This window comes from Sus scrofa, chromosome 1 (genome assembly GCF_000003025.6).
Source record: "Sus scrofa isolate TJ Tabasco breed Duroc chromosome 1, Sscrofa11.1, whole genome shotgun sequence".
In the NCBI taxonomy this organism is placed as follows: domain Eukaryota; kingdom Metazoa; phylum Chordata; class Mammalia; order Artiodactyla; family Suidae; genus Sus; species Sus scrofa.
The window spans coordinates 122,509,398-122,529,667 of record NC_010443.5 but is presented as its reverse complement, the minus strand read 5'-3'; the positions used below and the strand labels follow the sequence as shown (position 1 = coordinate 122,529,667).

The 20,270-nt window shown below is 36.8% G+C and overlaps 1 protein-coding gene across 8 annotated transcripts in view; it reads left to right on the top strand.

The window, feature by feature from the left end:
• Positions 1–20,270, top strand: part of GALK2 (galactokinase 2) — a 171,672-nt gene that overhangs the window by 12,620 nt on the left and 138,782 nt on the right. For 3 of the 8 annotated variants that reach the window (XM_003121519.6, XM_021073702.1, XM_005659628.3), the window contains one exon: positions 15,010–15,098. The exons of 1 other annotated variant lie outside the window; for it this stretch is intronic. In XM_003121519.6, coding sequence (XP_003121567.4) covers positions 15,010–15,098 — 89 coding nt within the window. Of the gene's footprint in view, positions 1–2,930; positions 3,135–15,009; positions 15,099–20,270 lie in introns of those variants that run through there. 4 more of the 8 variants (XM_001925554.7, XM_021073705.1, XM_013993027.2 and 1 more) reach the window with 4 other exon arrangements.

The window sequence follows — 20,270 nt, the reverse complement described above, 5'->3', positions numbered from 1 at the left end:
TTCTGTTTAAGAATCTATAATGAAATACTATTCTAGTTTATAATTTAGACTTTAAACTTTACTGTAAGTGTGCCCATGTGCAAAAATAAAGAACTAAAAAGTTAGATTTGTGAAAATAAAAATTCTATAAAATTTAGACTTAAACACTTTTACTATTGAATATGTCTAATAAGGACCAAAGCAATATCTTAAAATTGACAAAGGAATAATACTTTTTCACTTATAAGGTTGTTGGGAAGCTTTAGAGAGATAATAATATATATGAAGTACCCACTTAATGTATAAGAAAGCCTTGCATAAGGAACATAGTGTAAGAAAGTTATGGTAATTTTGATTTTTAGTTTCTATTTCAGGTTTTCTAGTAGTTTGAGAACAGATTATTTTAAGAACAGTATTTTATAAAAATTACGATGTATATACTTTAATTTTGGGACAAAAATAATGTTTCAATAATTGTTGTGTTGTTGTTGTTTTAGGGCCGCATCTGTGGCATATGGAGGTTTCCAGGCTAGGGGTTGAATTGGAGCTGTGGCTGCTGCCCCTACGCCAGAGGCACAGCAACAGGGGATCCAAGCCACGTCTGCGACCTACACCACAGCTCACGGCAACATGGGATCCTTAACCCACTGAGTGAAGTCAGGGATTGAACCTGCGTCCTCATGGATGCTAGTTAGATTCGTTTCTGCTGAGACACGACGGGAACTCCTCAATAATTTTTTTTAAAGCCTACTTCACTGGGGTCTTATCAGAGGTCACACATTCAGAATAGGCTGAACTAGGAGTCTAAGACCTGGGTTTTGATTCCAGCCCTTACTCTTTCACTTTGGGTCCATCATTTCCTAAAAAAAAAGGGGGGGGGAGTTACTTGTTGCTTTATAAGATGCTTTCCAGTTTTTATCAGCTTTGTGAAGACTGCAATAGAAATGTATCCAAGATCCAAACTAATGATTTGCTATCAGGTTTCATTTAGCAAATTTATTATTTGGCCATCACATACACATTCAATAGAAGATATTCTTTTATGAATCAGAGTGTCCATAGTCATTGTGTTCATTTTAAAAATACTGTATAAAACAGGTTCGTTTGGGACTATTTTATTTTATTTTAGTCTTTTGTCTTTTTAGGGTTTGCACTTGCAGCATATGGAGGTTCCCAGGCTAGGGGTCAAATCAGAGCTGTAGCTGCTGGCCTATGCCACAGCCACAGCCACACCAGATCTGAATCCCGTGTGTGACCTACACCACAGCTCATGGCAATGCCTGATCCTTAACCCACTGAGCAAGGCCAGGAATCAAACCTGTATCCTCATGGATACTAGTTGGGTTTGTTACCCACTGAACCATGATGGGAACTCCAGGACTTTTTTTTAAAAAAACCAATATTTTCAAAGCTTCAGAATTTACTTATTTTTCAGTGACCATAAAAGGTTATGTTAGAAATATATCTGAATAAAAAAATGGTCTTTCCTGGAATTCTCCTGTGGTACAGCAGATTAAGGATCCAGTGTTGTCACTGCAGCAGCTTGGAACCTTTCATGTATTGTAGGTGCAGCCAAAAAGAAGTGATGATTTTTCCTTTTCTATATTTACTGATGCTCCAAAAATTTTACATTTTTTTTCCCTACTTATGTTCTTTCCACATTCAAACCTGTTTATAGAAGTGACAATGATGCCACTCCTTACTCAAGAAGTAAACTGAAATAGGCATCCAACTAGAATTTATCGGGGTTCAAAAAAGAAAAGGAGATATAATTGCTCCATTTGAAAGTGATGAAGAAGGACAGAAATAACAGTGAGAAGGTAGCCCTGATATCAGAGTAATATTGTTTCCATGTTTCTTTTACAGTAATAACCCAGGGATGTGCCAAGGGGCTGCAACCCTTTAGCTAGGTTTTGATATTGTCCTTTCACATTTTTGCCCTCATTTCCTCCTTTCCCTTCCACAATATACACATAAAAATTCTGGAATAGCAACCTATTGAATGCCTCGGGGGTATGCTAGTACCCTTAGTGTGTTAGGCATGTTGGCCCAGACATCCTTAACTAGGAAAACTTGGGATCAGTCTATTTGTAGCTGGCCTCACTTGGGTTTAATCTCAGCATTCTCAGGTATAAAGTACACTTAAAATTTATTAAACCTGAAGTTAATTCAGGTTTTTCAACCAATTAACAGTGTGGCCTTAGGCAAGTCACTTTTCTTTTCTAGTCATTCACTCATTTCCTCTTATCTATCAAAAACCGAGTACTGTTCTAGGTGCTGGGGATACACAGTTCCTACTCTCAGGTTGCTTACCTTCTAGTGGTAGTAATAGTGGAAGTAGTGAGACAGACAATAAATACATACATGTGCAGAACGTGTGAAAACAATGAAGAAGACAGTAATATGGTAGAGTGGTGGGGTGGGGGTGGTGTGCTCCTTGAGATAGGGCATCTGTGATTTCTCCGTGTAACTGAAAAGTCAGTGTTGAACCGGAAGCTAAGGATTTCTTGGATTTTGAAAGACATGCACTGTCTTCTTTTCACATTAATTATGTTCTAGGAAATCCCACTAATGCCTCTATCCTGGAAATAAATGCAAATATGTTTAAATCAAGTGCTGCATCAGTTGCATACTGCTGATTTTTTAAATAATCCACATAAAAAGCAATAACTAAATATTTTAGTGTTATTTGAGGGAGTAGCTTCTGGTCATAAAGAAAAAAAAAAACTAACTTAAAAAGCAAACAGAAGAGCCAGGTTGTAATTCTGTACTTAGATTTATGCCCGGGGCGCAGAAAGAAAACCTCCTTAGTTAGCTTTGTTGGGCGTAGGAACTACAGCGCGCCCCCCTGGTCCCTGGAGCTCAGAGCAGCTTGGTGGCGGTACCTGACAGCTGCTGGGAGGCTCTCTACCCAGAGCTCAGAAGGGCGGAGCCACGGGCGGGGCCGACTGCAAGCAGCCACCTCAGCCAAGAGGCAGGATTTCCGCAGGGTGAGTTCTTGCGCGCCCGGAAGAAAGGGCTCCTGCCACAGACGTCTCGTGATTACTTCGGAAGCCTTGCTTCACCGCTGGAAACTGAAGAATAAAGAAGGATTAGCGAAATATGGCTACGGAGGGCCCTCCCGTGCATCAAGTCCAGGTGGCAGAACATCCCAGGTGGGGGAGAGGAGATGCCGCGCTTTGGGATCACCTGAGTTGCCTAGGTGTAGATCGTTACAGGGCTTTTGACTTGACTGGAGCGCTGCTTTTGCCCACGGGAGCATACAGAATCCTAGGGATATTATAAGGCCGCGTGGCTGGGCTTGCAAGAAGACCATGCCACAAACACTTTACACCTTGTTTCATCCATGCAGATCCTTCTTTTCCCTTTTTCTTGCTGAAGGGTGGGACACTTTCTGCTGGGCTTTAGTGGAAAAACCTCAATTACCTTTGAACCCCTTCTCTCTTTGTTCTACCTGCCAGCTGATAGTGCTTTGTTAAGTCCCCTTTCTAAAATATTCACGGAAAACAATCAAGCACGCCAAAACAAAACCAAAAAACGACTCCCAAACCACTCCCCTCCTTGGTCTCTGCATCTTACTGAACAAATCATGGAATCTATTTAAACAAATCACTTAGGAAATTAATGTGCTGCCACTACCTAGCTACAGAATAACCAATATTTTAAGTGATACCAAGTAGATTATCTTTTCATTTGAGGGCGTCTTGCAAAAACTTCTTGGAAATACTTCATTCTGACATACCATGAGAATCTCATAGAATGAAGTCTCTATCTGCTGTGTGTTAGCCCTATAGCTTTTCTAGGGTTGGCTTTGCTCCCTCTTTGGTGTTTCTAATTTTTAGTTTTTTCCCCAGTAGGCTTTTTTTCTCTAACATTAAGTCCTTAATTTCTCCCTACTTCCTGGTTTATGACTGTCATGTGATAGTTCACAATATTACAGTTTACTGAAACTTGCAAATGCTTTTTCACCCTTATATTAACAGCGCATATTTAGTTACCAGAAAGAAATGCAATTTTTGATTATGGAGACCAGCATGGCCTTAGACTACATGTGAATATCGATATAGTCTTCTGTATTTCCATTTTGTAGGATTTTAATCATAATGTGTAATATTTCTATAGTCACCCTACCCTGAGAGGGAGGAGGGTTGGTGATAATGTACTAAAAGTGAAGAATTGTTGACTTAATTTCCTTAGAGTTATTTCTTGCCTTATATTATTTTTATAGTATTTATTCATGTGACAAATATTAATTGTTAGTATTCACTGTTCTGTGCTTAGTCACAGAAGAAATAATACAGTAGTCAGGTAAGTGTGCACTTTATGACTTTCTTGTTTTTCACTTAATACAGTTATTAGCTTCTGACAATGTTTCAGCTACTTTTCCATTTTAGCAGGGGTGCATTCAGTTAAATCTAGATAGTATATCTATACACCTACCTAACTGGTCAAATGCTAAAATATGCTGAAAGGGAAAGAAATGCATGAACTGTCTTCTTTGGAACTTCTTCAGGATTCCTCTTCACAGGACACATGACCCTTGGAGTAAAGGCACTAGTGAACCATGTTATACATTTTAATAAACTTAATTGCTTTTTAAATTCTTTTTATATAAAAATCATATAGAAATTGAAGCTCCAGGGAGTTCCCACCATGGCTCAGTGGTAATTAACCTGACTAGTATCCATGAGGATGCAGGTTGGATCCCTGGTCTTGTTCATTGGGTTAAGGAACTGGCGTTGCCATCAGCTGTAGTGTAGATGGAAAACGTAGCTTGGATCCTTCATTGCTGTGACTGTGGTGTAGGCTGACAGCTGTAGCTCTGATTCAACCCCTAGTCTGGGAACTTCCATATGCCATGGGTGCAGCTCTGAAAAAAAAAAAAACAAACAAAAAAAAAAACAAAAAAAAGGAAATAGAAGCTTTAATTTTTTTTTTTCTGCATCTCAGTTTTGCTTGCTTGCTGTATTGTAAGACTACTTCAAATCCCACTCTTCTTTCTTTGCATTTAGAACTGCTGTTCTAAATTTCCTTGCATTCTCGTCTCTTTTCCTAATCTTTGGCATTTGAAACTTTAAATTGTTGGATTATTAATTAACAGGTTTATTGATAGATAATTCACATGCTATACAGTCATTTGCTTAGAGTTTACAATTAAACAATTTTTGGTATATTCACAGGATTGTGCAACCATCACGATAATCAAAGTTAGAACATTTTCATCACCCTTAAAAGAACCCTGTATCCCTTAAGCTATCATCTCCCCAACCTCTGCAAGCCCTAAGATACTACTAATGTACTTTTCATCTCTATAGATTTGCTTATTCTGGACTTTTCAAATAAAAGGAATCATATGATATGTATGCTTTTTTTGTGATTGACTTCTTTCACTTAATATAATGTTTTCAAGGTTCATCCATGTTGTAATATGTTATCAGTACATCATTCCTTTTTATGGTTCAGTAATACTACATTGTATCAATATACCACATTTTGTTTATCCTTTCAATAATTGATTGATATTTGGGTTATTTCCACCTTTTGGCTCTATGAATAATGGTGCTGTATGAATACATTCTTTTTTTGTTGGTGGTGCACCTGAGGCATGCAGAAGTTCTCAGGCCAGGGAGCGAACCTGGGCTACAGCAGTGACCCAAGGTACAACAGTGACCATGCCAGATCTTTAACCCACTGGGCCACATGGGAATGCCCTTGATCACATTCTTAATATGAAAGGTTTGGATTATTTAAAAGTATAGTCAGTAAAGCCTGAGAATCCTGCAGTTTATTTTCTCATTACAGTTTCTGACTCTTATCCTGTGCTGCCAATTCTTACTTCCCTTTGAAGTTTGGTTTGTTTTATATTCTCGTATTATTATTGTATCCTTTTGGTGTCATTGTATCTTTATAATATCATTGTTAACATTTTTTTATAAAAATGGAATTATATTTTAGAGTCAATATTTGGTTGTCTGTAATTTTCCTTTTTTATTAATAATATTTCTTAGAGATTCTGGTATATTTCAGACTGATATTAAGTGCTGAGGATATTTCATAGTATGAATGTCAGTATTCATTTAATCACTCGGTTATTAGAGTGTACCTTTAGGTTTCCAATTTTTCACTCACAAGCAATGCTGCAGTAAAAAATCTTTGTACATATATCTTTGAGCATTTTTATGTTCTTTTAATCTCATTCATGAAAATGAAATCTGAGTCAAAGGTAATGAGCATTTAAAATTTTGATAGTTTCTAGGGAGTTCCTGTCATGGCACAATGGAACCGAATCCCACTAGTATCCATGAGAATGCAGGTTCAACCCTGGCTTTGTTCAGTGTGTCAGCTATCCTGTGAGCTCTAGTGTAGTTTGCAGACGTGGCTTGGATCCCATGTTGCTGTGACTGTGGTGTAGGCCAGCAGTTGTAGCTCTGATTCAACCCCTAACCTGGGAACTTCCATATGCTGTGGGTGTGGCCTTAAAAAAGCAAAACAAAAAAATTTTTTGATGATTTCTAAAAAAATAAAATGAAAAATTTAATAGTGCTAAATGGCTTTGCAAAAGATGTTATTAGGTTGTATATTTCTTTTTAGTTTTTAGGAACTCTTTTTATTTGTATGTATTTGTATGAGTGTATATATTTTTGGATAAAACCACTTGTTTTATATATACTATTTTTATTGTTTCTGGTTTAGCAATTTTCCTTTAACTTTATGATATTTTAGGTTGTGTTGCATTTTATATTTTATGTAGTACGTTACAGTGTTGAATGATAGCACTTTTGTCTTGATTCTGATTTTAATGGCAAAGCTTCTAATATTTATGTCATCAAATGTGATGCTTGCTATTTCTGGCAAGTAGCCTAAAAATTGAGGACATTTTCTTCTTTTCTAGCATCTTAAGAGCTTTTTTTAAATTTAAAATTTTTTTAAAAATCAGGTATGACTATTGAATTTTACAATTATTTTTGCATATTTTGAGAGGATCATGGGTTATAGAGTTTTTCCTTTTTATTCTGTTGGAATAGTACATTTAATCAACAGTTTTCCTGGTACTGCCCTCATCTTCTTGGAATAAACTCTGGTCACATATATTATAAACTAATGTATATTGGATTAAATTTATCAATATTTTATTTAGAGTTTTTGTACCTATTTTTACAAGTGAGAGTAGTCTCTTTTGGGAGCTGTTCTTGTTAAGTATTAGTATCTGGGTTATACTACCTTCCAAAATGAGATGGGAAGTCTTTTTGTAGCTTCTATAGTTAGAACCATTTCTGAAAGAAAAAAGATGATTTTTTTTCTTTAAGGTCTGACAGAACTTACTCATATATTTTCTGGGCCTTGTTAAGGGGATTATGTCCAACTACTTTTTATGTTTCTTTTTCCTGTTTTTCAGTGGGTGAGGGGGAATTTTGATCCCTCATTTGGGCAATGGGAGCTTATGTACATGTGTCCTTCTGACATGTCACTGTCAGATCTTTAGTCGTTTGTATCTCTTAAACCCGCATTTTAGTTTTTAGAGTCCACATATAAGTGATAACATAGAGTATTTGCTTTTCTGTAACTTTTTCACTAACCACAATATTCTTTAGGTCCATCCATGTTGCTGCAAATGGCATTATTTCATTCTTTTTAATGACCAAGTAATATTCCATTTTGTAATGTACATATGTACATTTATATAAATATATGTAAACACATATATTACTTCTATTTAGAAAAAGATGAAATAAAGTAACAGAATGTTTATAATTATAAGTTCTAAGGAATTTATGTAAGAATAGTTGATATAGTTTTTAATTGCTCAGTCTCCAATAGCCTCAATACCCAGAGAAAATCACTTCATATATTTGGATGTATATCTATCCAGTCATTACAAACTACACACACAAACACACATACAGACACATAGACACACACACACTATCATACTACAAGCTGTGTGTAAGCTGTATTTTTCACTTAACAATATGCAGGAATATATTTTCCCCTTTTCATTACTATTTTAATGGTGTTATAGTATCTGTACATGATGTTCCATGGACATTTAGCATTTTCAGTTACAAATAATGGTTACATGAACATTTTTTCAACTTGAAACTTTGTCCATATATCCATTATTATTTGATAAGCATAAACTCCTGAAAGAAGAATCACGTGGGCAAAGGATATGAACATTTTTAACATTTTATATCATAGCAAATTATGAAGTAAAAGTAAAGAGTGTGTATATATATATATACACATATATGTATATATGTATGTGTGTGCATATATATATGTGTGTGTATATACATATATATGTATATATGTATGTGTGTGCATATATATGTGTATATACAGAGAGCGATTGAGAGAGAAAAGCAATCTCCTTATTATTATATCACTTCTTATTTATCCATTCATCTGTTGACAGATACTTAGTTTGCTTACATGTCTTGGCTATTGTAAATAATGCTGCTATGAATACTGAGGGTACATGTATTTTTTTAAAAAAGTTTTATCGAAGTAAAGTTGATTTACAATGTTGTGATAATTTCTGCAGTACAACAAAACAGTTTGGTTATGCATGTACACACATCCATTCTCTTTCAGATTCTTTTCCCACATAGATTATCCCAGAATATTGGATAGATTTTTCTGTGCTATAAAGAAAGTCTCCATTGGCCATTCATTCCATATACCTCAGTGTGCATATGCCAATCCCAAACCCCCAGTCCATCTCTTCCCCTCTACCACCTGTCTCCTTTGTGACCATAAGTTTGTTTTCAAAGTCTGTGTTTCTCTTTTTCAAATAAATTCATTTGTATCCATTTTTAAGATTCCATATATAAGTGCTACCATATGATATTTGTCTTTTTCTGACTTTCTTCACTCAGTATGATAATCTCTAGCTCCTTCCATGTTGCTGCAAATGGCATTAGTTCATTCTTTTTTTATGGCTGAATAATATTCTATTATATATATATATATATATATCACATCTTCTTCTATTATATATATATATGTATCACATCTTCTTTATCCATTCTTCTGTCAGTGGATATTTTGGTTGCTTTCATGTCTGGGATACTGTAAGTAGTGTTGAAAATAAATTAAACATTGGTGTGCATGTATCTTTTTGAATTATGATTTTCTTTGGATACATGCCCAGTAGTGGAATTACTGGATCATATTTCTGGTAATTCTATATTTATTTTTTTAAGGAACCTGCATACTGTTTTCCATAGTGTTTTTACCAATTTATATTCCCACCAACAGTGTAAGAGGGTTTCCTTTTCTCCACACCCTCTCTAGCATTTATTGTTTGTAGACTTTTTGATGATGGGCACTCCAGCTGTTTTAAATTGGTACCTCATAGTAGTTTTGATTTGCATTCTCTAATAATTAGCATTGTTGAACATATTTTCATTTTTTTTGCCATCTGTATGACTTTGGAGAAACATCTGTTTAGATCTTCTGCCCATTTTTTGATTTTTTTTTATATTGAGCTGTATGAGTTGTTTGTGTATTTTGGGGATTAATCCCTTGTTATCTCTTCATTTGCAAATATTTTCTCCCATTTTGTGGACTGTCTTTTCATTTTGTTCATGCTTTCCTTTGCTGAGCAAAAACTTTAAAGTTTAATTAGGTCCCATTTGTTTATTACATGTATCTTTTTGAATTAGTGTTTTCATTTTCTATGGATATATTCCCAGCAGTGGAATTACTGGATCATATGGTAGTTGTATTTTAATTTTTTGAGGAACCTCCCTACTGTATTCCATAGTGACTGCGCCAATTTTCATTCCCATGAAGAGCATACAAGGGTTTCCTTTTCTTCGGATTCTCTCAAACGTTTGTTGCTTCCCCCCCCCGCCCCATTTTTAAAAGTTCTTTTGAAGTATAGTTTGTTTACAATGTTGTGATAATTTCTGCCATACAACAAAGTGATTCAGTTATACCTGCAAACACATCCATTCTTTTTCAGATTCTTTTCCCACATAGATTACCACAGAATATTGGGTAAAGTTCTCTGTTCTAGATAGCAGGTCCTTTTTGGCCAGTTTTTCAGTGTACCACAGTGTGCATATACCAATCCCAAACCCCCAGTCCATCCCTCGCCTTTGGTAACCATAAGCTTTTCAGTCTGTGAGTCTCTTTCTAGTCTGCAAGTAAGTTCATTTGTATCCTTTTTAAAAATTCCACATATAAGTGATATCATATGATGTTTGTCTTCCACCGTCTAACTTCACTTAATATGATTTCTAGGCTCATGTATGTTCCTGCAAATGGCATTATTTCATTCTTTTTTATGGCTGAGTAATATTCCACTGCATCAAAAGTCTACCAATGTTGGTATTTTTATTTGTAGACATTTTAATGATGGCCATTCTGATAGGTGTGGGGTGATATCTTGTGGTTTTGATTTGCTTTTCTCAGATGATTAGTGATGTTGACCATCTTTTCATGTGCCTGTTGATTATCTGTATGTCTTCTTCTTTTTTTGCTTTTTAGGGCTGCACCTGTGGCATATGAAAGTTCCCAGACTAGGGGTCGAATCTGAGCTACAGCTGCTGGCCTACACTGCAGCCATGGCAACGCAGGATCCAAGCTGTATCTTCAACCTACACCACAGCTTGCAGCAACGCTGGATCCCTGATCAACGAGTGAGGCCAGGGATTGAACCCGCATTTTCTTGGATACTCGTCAGATTTCATTTCTGCTGCACCACAATGGGAATTCCCATCTGTATGTCTTCTTTTGAAAAATATTCAGGCCTGCCCATTTCCTTCCTTCCTTCCTTCCTTTCTTTCTTACTTTTTCTTTCTTTTAATCTTTTTAGGGCCACACCCACAGCATATGGGAGTTCCTAAGCCAGGGTCGAATCAGAGCTGTGACCTACACCACAGCTCACAGCAACGCCAGATCCTTAACCCACTGAGTGAGGCCAGGGATTGAACCTGCATCCTCATGGATGCTAGTCAGGTTCATTTCCTCTGATCCACAACAGGAACTTCAGGTCTGCCCATTTTCTAATTTTTTTTTTTTTTTTTGGTATATGTTGTATGTATCAACTAACTATACATTAACCCCTTATTGGTCATATCATTTGCAAATATTTTCTCATATTCAGTAGATTGTCTTTTCATTTTGTTGATGGTTTCCTTTGCTATGCAAAAGCTTTTAAGTTTAATTAGGTCCCATTTGTTTACTTTGCTTTTATTTCTTTTGTCTTAAGAAACAGAGCCAAAAAAATATTGCTATGGTTTATGTCAAAGTGTTATGCCTATGTTCTGTTCCAGGAGTTTTATGGTTTCAGAGTTATTTTTTTTAATGTGAAGGAAATATCTGCTACATGTTGTAAATATTTTGTTAGTTTTTTTTTTGAATTTGGTTATGATATTTTTTTTGCCATGTAAATGTTTTAAAAATCTTTGTATAGTCAAATTTGTAAAATTAAAAAGAATTGCCTTTGAATTTTGAGTCATAGTTAGAAAAACTTTCCCCTATGTTGAGTTATACTGAAATTCACGAATATTTCCTCTAGTGCCTGGTCCATATAGAGTTTATTCTTGTGTAAGATAGGGACCTAATTTTATCTTTCCCAAATATTTAACCAGTTGTATTAGCTCTATTTATTAAAAAATTCATCTTTGTCTCATGATTTGAGATGCCACTTTCCTCATGTACTAAATTTCTGAACCTTTTATTCTACTGAAGTCTCTTGTCTGTGTATGTTCTGGTGCCTCACTGTTTTCATTACAGAGGCTGTAGTGTGTGTTTTAATGTTTGGTAGGGTTACTCCTCCCTTGGGGATTTGTTCTTTTTTAATGTTTTCCCCACTATTCCTGCATATTTGTTTTCCACATCATTTTCTTTCTTTCTTTTTTTTTTTTTTTTTTTTTGTCTTTTTGCCATTTCTTGGGCCTCTCCCGCGGCATATGGAGGTTCCCAGGCTAGGGGTCTAATTGGAGTTGTAGCTGCCAGCCTACGCCAGAGCCCCAGCAACGCTGGATCCGAGCCACGTCTGCAACCTACACCATAGCTCAGGGCAACGCCGGATTGTTAACCCATTGAGCAAGGCCAGGGACGGAACCCGCAACCTCATGGTTCCTAGTCGGATTCGCTAACCACTGCGCCACGACGGGAACTCCTCCACATGATTTTCTTGCATCAACTTGTTTATCCCGACTGTTCCTGCATATTTGTTTTCCACACGATTTTCTTGCATCAACTTGTTTATCTCTGTAAGAAAAGTTTGTTGGTACTTTTTAGGCAGATTGCATTAGATTTATAAATTAATTTGGGAATAACAATTCTTACAATGTTGAGTCATCTTATTTAAGAACAAAGGATGTTTTTCCATTTCTTTGAGTCTATTTTATGTCTTTCAAGAGTGTTTAAAGCTTGATTACATACCAAGTTGTATGTAATCACGTTAAGATAAAGACCTCTGGAAGTCAATTTTGTCTTTTGTCTTTTTTTTGTTGTTGTTGTTGTTGTTGTTGCTATCTCTTGGGCCGCTTCCACGGCATATGGAGGTTCCCAGGCTAGGGGTTGAATCGGAGCTGTAGCCACCGGCCTACACCAGTGCCACAGCAACGCGGGATCCGAGCCGTGTCTGCAACCTACACCACACACAGCTCACGGCAACGCCGGATCGTTAACCCACTGAGCAAGGGCAGGGACCGAACCCGCGACCTCATGGTTCCTACTTGGATTCATTAACCACTGCGCCATGACGGGAACTCCCCTGGAAGTCAATTTTATTGGAGTTTTTTAAAAATACTTATGCAAGTAGTATACCATATATTTTTTCTTCTTAGATTTAATATGATACATTATTTTAATGGATTTTCTTCTTAATGTTTTCAACTTTGCATTCATTGAGTTAATCCCACTTGATAAGAATTATTTTCTTAATGTGGTACTGCCTTATGTTTACTAATGCTTTACTAAGTCTTCTGCATCAGTATTTACAAGTGACATTAGTCTGAGGTTGTGTTTTCTTGGATTATCTTTGTCTGGTTTAGGTGTCAATGTTACATTTGCTTCGTAACAAGAATTAGATCATTTCTCTTTATTTTTCAGTGCTCTGGAACAACTTCTGGAGCATGCAGGCTATGTGATGTTCATGCTTGGGTAGAATTCTCTTGTAAAACATTTGGACTTGATGCATATTTACAGAGTGTTTCTTTGATGATTTTATTTCTTCTATGGAAATTAATCTAGTTTGTAAATGATATTTCCTGAGGAAATTATCCCTTTTCTTTAGGATTTTTGTTGTGGTCATTCCATAGAAACAAGACGAACGCCCATCCAAAAATTTGGCTGAGACTGATAATACCGCATAAACAGGATATTACTCACATAATGAGGCTTTCTAGGGAGGGCAGAACAGGCCACTAAAGCTGTCCAGAAATGGCTTGCGAGAGCAAGAAAGGGAGACTAGCTTTAAGATTTCGTGGTGGTGAGGAGATGGAGCTGGTGTAATGTGGTTTGGCCAGTGACAAAAATGAGAGCACCTGGGCTTTTTTATCTGCTTGCTTGGTGTGAGGCAGAAGGGGGAAGAGGGAGAGTTGAAGCTCAGAAGCTGTAAGCAAACATCAAAAAATGGAGTCAGATTTTTTTTTATTACAATTTCAAATTTGTTTCCATTTCAAAGTAGTTTCATGATTTTTTTTTTTTTTTTTTTTTTTTAAGGGCTGCACTTGTGGCATATGGAAGTACCTAGGCTAGGGGTTGAATCGGAGCTGCAGCTGCTGGCCTGCACCACAGCCACAGCAACTCAGGATCTGAGCAATGTCTGCAATCTATACCACAGCTCATGGCAATGCTGAATACTTAACCCACTGAGTGAGGCCAGGGATTGAACCCACATCCTCATGGTTACTAGTTGGGTTCGTTGCTGCTGGGCCATAACTGGAATTCCTGATAACTGTTTTGATTTTGAAATCTGTGTTTGTTTCTGTTTTACAAATAGGCTCATTTGTATCATTTTTATTAGATTCCACATGTAGGTGATATCATATGATACTTGTTTTTCTCTGTTTGACTTAATGGTATGATAATCTCTAGGTCCATCCATGTTGCTACAAATGGCATTATTTCATTTATTTTATGGCTGAAAATATATATATATTCCACATCTTCTAAATCCATTCATTTGTTGATGGACGTTTAGGCTCCTTCATGTCTTGGTTGTTGTAAAATAGCACTTCAATGAACAGTGTAGTACATGTATCTTTTTGAGTTATGGTTTTCAATGGATATATGCCCAGGAGTGGGATTGCTGGATCATACGGTATTTCTACATTTAATTTTTTAAGGAACCTTCATAGTGTTCTCTATAGTGGTTGCGCCAATTTATATTCCCACCAACAGTATAGGAGGGTTGGTGTCCTTATAAGAAGGAAAAATAAAGATACAGATAGAGACACAGAGAGAATTCCATGTGTTGACATAGGCAGATATTGGAATGATGTAGTTGCAAGCTAAGGAATGCCAAGAATTGTTGGTCAAACCAGAAAGTAAAAAGAGGCAAAGAAGGAAAGATTTTCCCCTATAGGTTTTAGAGGAGCATTGCCCTGCCAACTTTCTGGTTTCACACTACTAGCCTCCAGAGCTGAGAGACTATAAATTGCTGTTTTTTTAAGTTTTTTTTAAGCCACCTAATTTGTGACACTTTGTCATGGCGGTTCTAGAAAACTGATACACTACTTCATGCTACTTATTTTTAGTATAAAAATATTCTTCTCTGAGTATCAAAGTTGTATTCTTCATAATCGAATTAAATATTTTTTTTTTCTGTTGTGTACACCACTATTAACTTTTTTACTCTTCTGTGTGCTTAGCTATTCTTGTGTCACTTAGAGGGTATTGTTTTACCCTGGGGTTTTCAAGGAAGTATGTCAGTAAAAGAGTTTGCTGTTGTTATTTTTAAAGATGGTTAATGGCAGTAGGTATATGAAATATCTATGTGTGTGTGTGTGTATTATGAGTTTTCTATAATTTGGATCTTGTGAAATATTCTACTTTTGTTTTTAGATTGCTGAAGCTAAAGGAGATATTTAATTCTAAGTTTGGATCCATTCCCAAGTTTTATGTTCGAGCACCAGGAAGAGTCAATATAATAGGTATTTCAAAAGTTTCTTCTCTTTGTTTTTTTCCTCCTTTGGTAAGAGCCATAGTTTTGTTACTCTATCTGGGAGAACTGAAAAAATTAGAATATTGCACATATATCTGTTATAACAAGATAAGTTTTTGTGTAAGGAACATAGTATACTTTCATCTTTCCCAGTTCATATTATTAATGCTAATTTTGTCCATTCACTTAAAAAATTTATAGGGAGTTCCTGGTGGTGCAGCAGGTTAAGGATCCAGTATTGTCACTGCTTTGGCTCCTGTTGTGGTATGGGCTTGATCCCTGACCCGGGAACTTATACATGCTGCAGGTGTGGACAAAAATAAAAACTAGAAAATAAAATGGTAAATTTGTTGAAACCCAGTGGTTCATATTATTTTCATGAGAGATGAAACAATTTTTCTGTGCTACATGTTATGTTTTTAGACTGCAAGGATAATTTTGTTGGTTTTACATTGATTAGAATAATACAGGGAAACTCATTAATTCTTCAGTTTTAAAAGTGTGGTGACCTGAAGAATGGATATGTTTTATCAGGAGAAAAATGGGATGGAGAACTGAGAAAAATCCAAATAAAAGAAGAATTAAAAAGAAAACTTTATATAATGGAAAGTGTATACATTCAAAAAAGTAGTGGGAATAATGTAATGAACTCCCATATATCCAAAATATATCTTAGATTATTACCAACTCAGACAAATTTATTTGCTTACTTATTTATTCTTTTTTGGCTGCCCCATGGCATATGGAGTTCCTGGGCCAGGGATCAGATCCAAGCCACAGTTGTGACCTATGCTGCAGCTTTGGCAAAGCTGGATCCTTTAACCCACTGTTCCATGCCAGGGATTGAACTTGCATCCTGATGTTGTAGAGACTCCACTGATCCCAGTGCCATGGTGGGAACTCCAAACTTATTTTATTTTGAAGCAAGTAATGGATAACCTTAAAAAATATGAGATGCTTGGGCATGGTTAAATGAGGTGGCGGGGAAGAATCCAGTAAAGCCCATGGGGAGAGTGAGACAGAAGCAGTCTGAGAAGAGAGGGACTTAATGGAGCAAGATTCCCAAGAAGGCAAAAGGGCCAGTATCTACAGCAAAGGAAGAGGACTACTTTGACTCTTTTTAACAGAAGGCAGGGAAGAGAAGGATACAGGTCAATATAGGCAAATGTATACTTTTTGTATGGAAGGTTGAGGAAGTTCTTGTTGGGGATAGTTGGAGACATTGGAAGTTTAAGGAGAAGGCAGAAAGTTTGGAATAGGTTTTTCAAAGAAGGGAGGAAGAGATGACTGGAAAAACAAAATGTTTGCTGGGTAGCATTGAGATCTGGTTAGAGCTGGAGACCATGGAATTTACCAGTGCCAGTCTGCTATTCATTTTTCTCCCCTCAGCTACTCTAAGTTGCCTGTGTTTGATCTAGGTTTGGGTTTTGTTTTGGATGGAGGTTACAAGAGAATGACAATGTCATCAAGCAGTTGTTGATATTGTCAAGAGAGCAGGTGAAGTGATGAACCCTGGAATCTATGCTGTGTAGAAAAAGAAAGGCAGGAGGGAGCCTATAGGGTAGAGAGGGCAAATAACTGTGACTGGAAAACAGGGAAGTTTTAGTAAAAAATATGATATTTGAAACAAAAATTTCATAACAAAACTTCCAGGTGATAAGAATGTCTCTTGTCACTACTTCGTTTGCCAAGGCCATGGAAGCAGATGGCTGAAGTAGAAAGGAGGTCAAGTTATCTGCAGAGCAAGGGATTAGGAAGCTGGGGCCGTGGGCTGTGTTGTGTTGCAGGATTGGGATGATAAGGGGTGGAATGAGATGCCGAAGTCTTCAGTGGGGAGCAGATGACTAAAAGTCATAGGTGAAGGTCATGAAGAAGAGAGAATGTGGCACAAACCTCATAAGAACAGGACAGAAAAAAGGAAACAGCAGAGTAGGAGGTCATCAAGAGCTTGCTATGGTGAGAGGATGGCCAAGAAGCAATATCCTCAGAGGAGAGCCAAGTTTCACTTAGTTTGGGGAGAAGGGTTCCAAACTAATGTTTTTTCTGAATAAGTAATTCCTTTTCTAGTTATTGTATTGACTATTTTCTGATTATAAAAAAGGGGGCAGTGGCGAGGATTATGTTCCAGGGTAGATAGTTAGCTAGTGCTTGGGATGACGAATTTGTCTTTATTCAAAGCACTACTATATTTTATGTTAAAATATCCAAAATATAATCATCATTGTTTTCCTTACTTGCCAGAAGTTCCTTCTCCTTCCCTGCCCCTCACCAGGATGTTTCCATCACTTTTTAAAAAAATTACTCAATGAATATTATTATATTCATGTTTGTACAAAAATCATCACAACCAAATTTTATAGGATTTCTATCCCAAACCCTCAGTGCATCGCCCAACCTCCCAACCATTTGGAAACTGTAAGTTTTCCAAAGTCTGTGAGTCAGTATCTGTTCTGCAAAGAAGTTCATTGTGTCCTAATCTAAAAGATTCCACATGTAAGTGATAGCATTTGACGTTGGTGTCTCACCGTCAGACTGACTTCACTTAGCATGATAATTTCTAGGTCCATCTATCTTGTTAAAAAAGCCAGTATTTCTTTCCTTTTAATGGATGTATAATATTCCATTGTGTATATGTACTACAGCTTCTTTTGTTTTGTTTTGTTTTATCTTTTTGCCATTTCTTGGGCTGCTCCCGTGGCATATGGAAGTTCCCAGGCTAGAGGTCGAATCGGGGCTGTACCGCTGGCCTACACCAGAGCCACAGCATCGAGGGATCCGAGCCGTGTCTGAGACCTACACCACAGCTCATGGCAACGCCGGATCCTTAACCCACTGAGCAAGGCCAGGGATCGAACCTGCAACCTCATGCCACGATGGGAACTCCATGTACTACATCTTCTTGATCCACTCCTCTGTCGATGGACATTTAGGTTGTTTCCATGTCTTGGCTATTATGTAGAGTGCCGCAATGAACATTGGAGTTCATGTGTCTTTTCAAGTCATGGTTTTCTCTGGATAGATGCCCAGGAGTGGGATGGCTAGATCAAATGTTAGTTCTATTTTTAGTTTTCTGAGGAATCTCCATATGTTTTCCACAGTGGTTGCACCAATTTACATTGCCACCAACAGTGTAATAGGGTTCCCTTTTCTCCACACCCTCTCCAGCACTTATTGTTTGTAGACTTTTTGATGATGGCCATTCTGGCTGGTGTATGGGTACCTCATAGTGGTTTTGATTTGTGTTTCTCTAATAATGAGTGATGTTGAACATCTTTTCATGTGTTTTTTGGCCATCCATATGTCTTCTTTGGAGAATTGTCTGTTTAGATCTTCTTCCCATTTTTTGATGGGTTGTTTGGTATGGAGCTGCAGAAGGTGTTTCTAAATTTTGGAGATGAATCTCTTGTTAATTGATTCATTTGCAAAGATTTTCTCCCATTCTGTGGGTTGTCTTTTCGTTTTGTTTAGAGTTTCCTTTGCTGTGCAGAAACTTTTAAGTTTAATCAAGTCCCGTTTGTTTATTTTTGTTTTTACTGTCATTACTCTAGGAGGTGGATTTGAGATGTTGCTGTGGTTTATGTCAGAGAGTGTTTGGCCTGTTTTCCTCTAACAGTTTTATAGTATCTGATCTTATATCTAGGTCTTTAATCCATTTTGAGTTTATTTTTGTGTATGGTGTTAAGGAGTGTTCTCATTTCATTTTTTTACATGTGGCTGTCCAGTTTTCCCAGCACCTCTTCTTGAAGGGACTGTCTTTTCTCCATTGTATATTCTTTCCTCCTTTGTCATAGATTAGTTGGCTGTAGATGCGTGGGTTTAATTCTGGGTTTTCTATCCTGTTCCACTGATCTACATTTCTGTCTTTGTGCCAGTACCATGTGGTTTTGATGACTGTTGCTTTGTAGTATAGTCTGAAGTCTGGGAACCTGATTCCTCCAGCTCCATTTTTCTTTTTCAGGATGTCTTTGACTATTCTGTGTCTTTTGTGCTTCCAAACAAATTTTAAAATACTTTCTTTGAGTTCTGTGAAAAATGTCCTTGGTAATTTGATAGGGATTGCATTGAATTCTGTAGATTGTCTTGGGTAGTATGATAATTTGGATAATATTGATTATTCCAGTCCAAGAGCATGGTATGTCTTTCCATCTATTTATGTCAACTTTTTTTTCTTTCATCAGCATTTTATAGTTTTCAGAGGACAGGTCTTTTGTCTCTTTAGGTAGGTTTATTCCTAGGTATTTTATTCTTTTGGATGTGCTGGTAAATGGGATTGCTTCCCTAATTTCTCTTTCTGATCTTTTGTTATTAGTATATAGAAATGCGGTTGATTTCTGTGTATTAAGTTTGTATCCTGCAACTTTGCCAAATTCATGGATAAGCTCTAACAGTTTTCTGGTAGAGTCTTTAGGATTCTCTAGGTATGGTATCATGTCATCTGCAAATAGTGATAGTTTTACTTCTTCCTTTCCAATTTGGATTCCTTTTATTTCTTTTACTTCTCTGATTGCTGTGGCTAGGACTTCCAAAACTATGTTGAATAGTAGTGGTGAGAGCGTATATCCTTGTCTTGTTCCTGATCTCAGGGGGAATTCTTTCAGCTTTTCACTACTGAGAATGACGTTAGCTCTGGGTTTGTCATATATGGCCTTTATTATGTTGAGGTAGGTTCCCTCTATGCCCACTTTCTGAAGGTTTTTTTGTTTTTTTTTTTTAAATCAGAAATCGGTGTTGGATTTTGTTAAAGTCTTTTTCTGCATCTATTGAGAGGATCATATGGTTTCTATTCTTCAGTTTGTTAATGTGTTGTATCACACTGATTGATTTGCAGATATTGAAGAACCCTTGCATCTCTGGGGTACATCCCACTTGATCATGATGTACAATCCTTTTAATGTATTGTTGGATTTGGTTTGCTAGTATTTTGTTGAGGATTTGTGCATCGATGTTCATCAGTGAAATTGGCCTGTAATTTTTTTTTTTTTGTGGTATCTTTGTCTGGTTTTGGTATCAGGATGATGGTGGCCTCATCGAATGAGTTTGGGAGTGTTCCTTCCTCTGCAATTTTTTGGGATAGTTTCAGAAGGATAGGTGTTAGCTCTTCTCTAAATGTTTGATAGAATTCACCTGTGAAGCCGTCTGGTCCTGGACTTTTGTTTGTTGG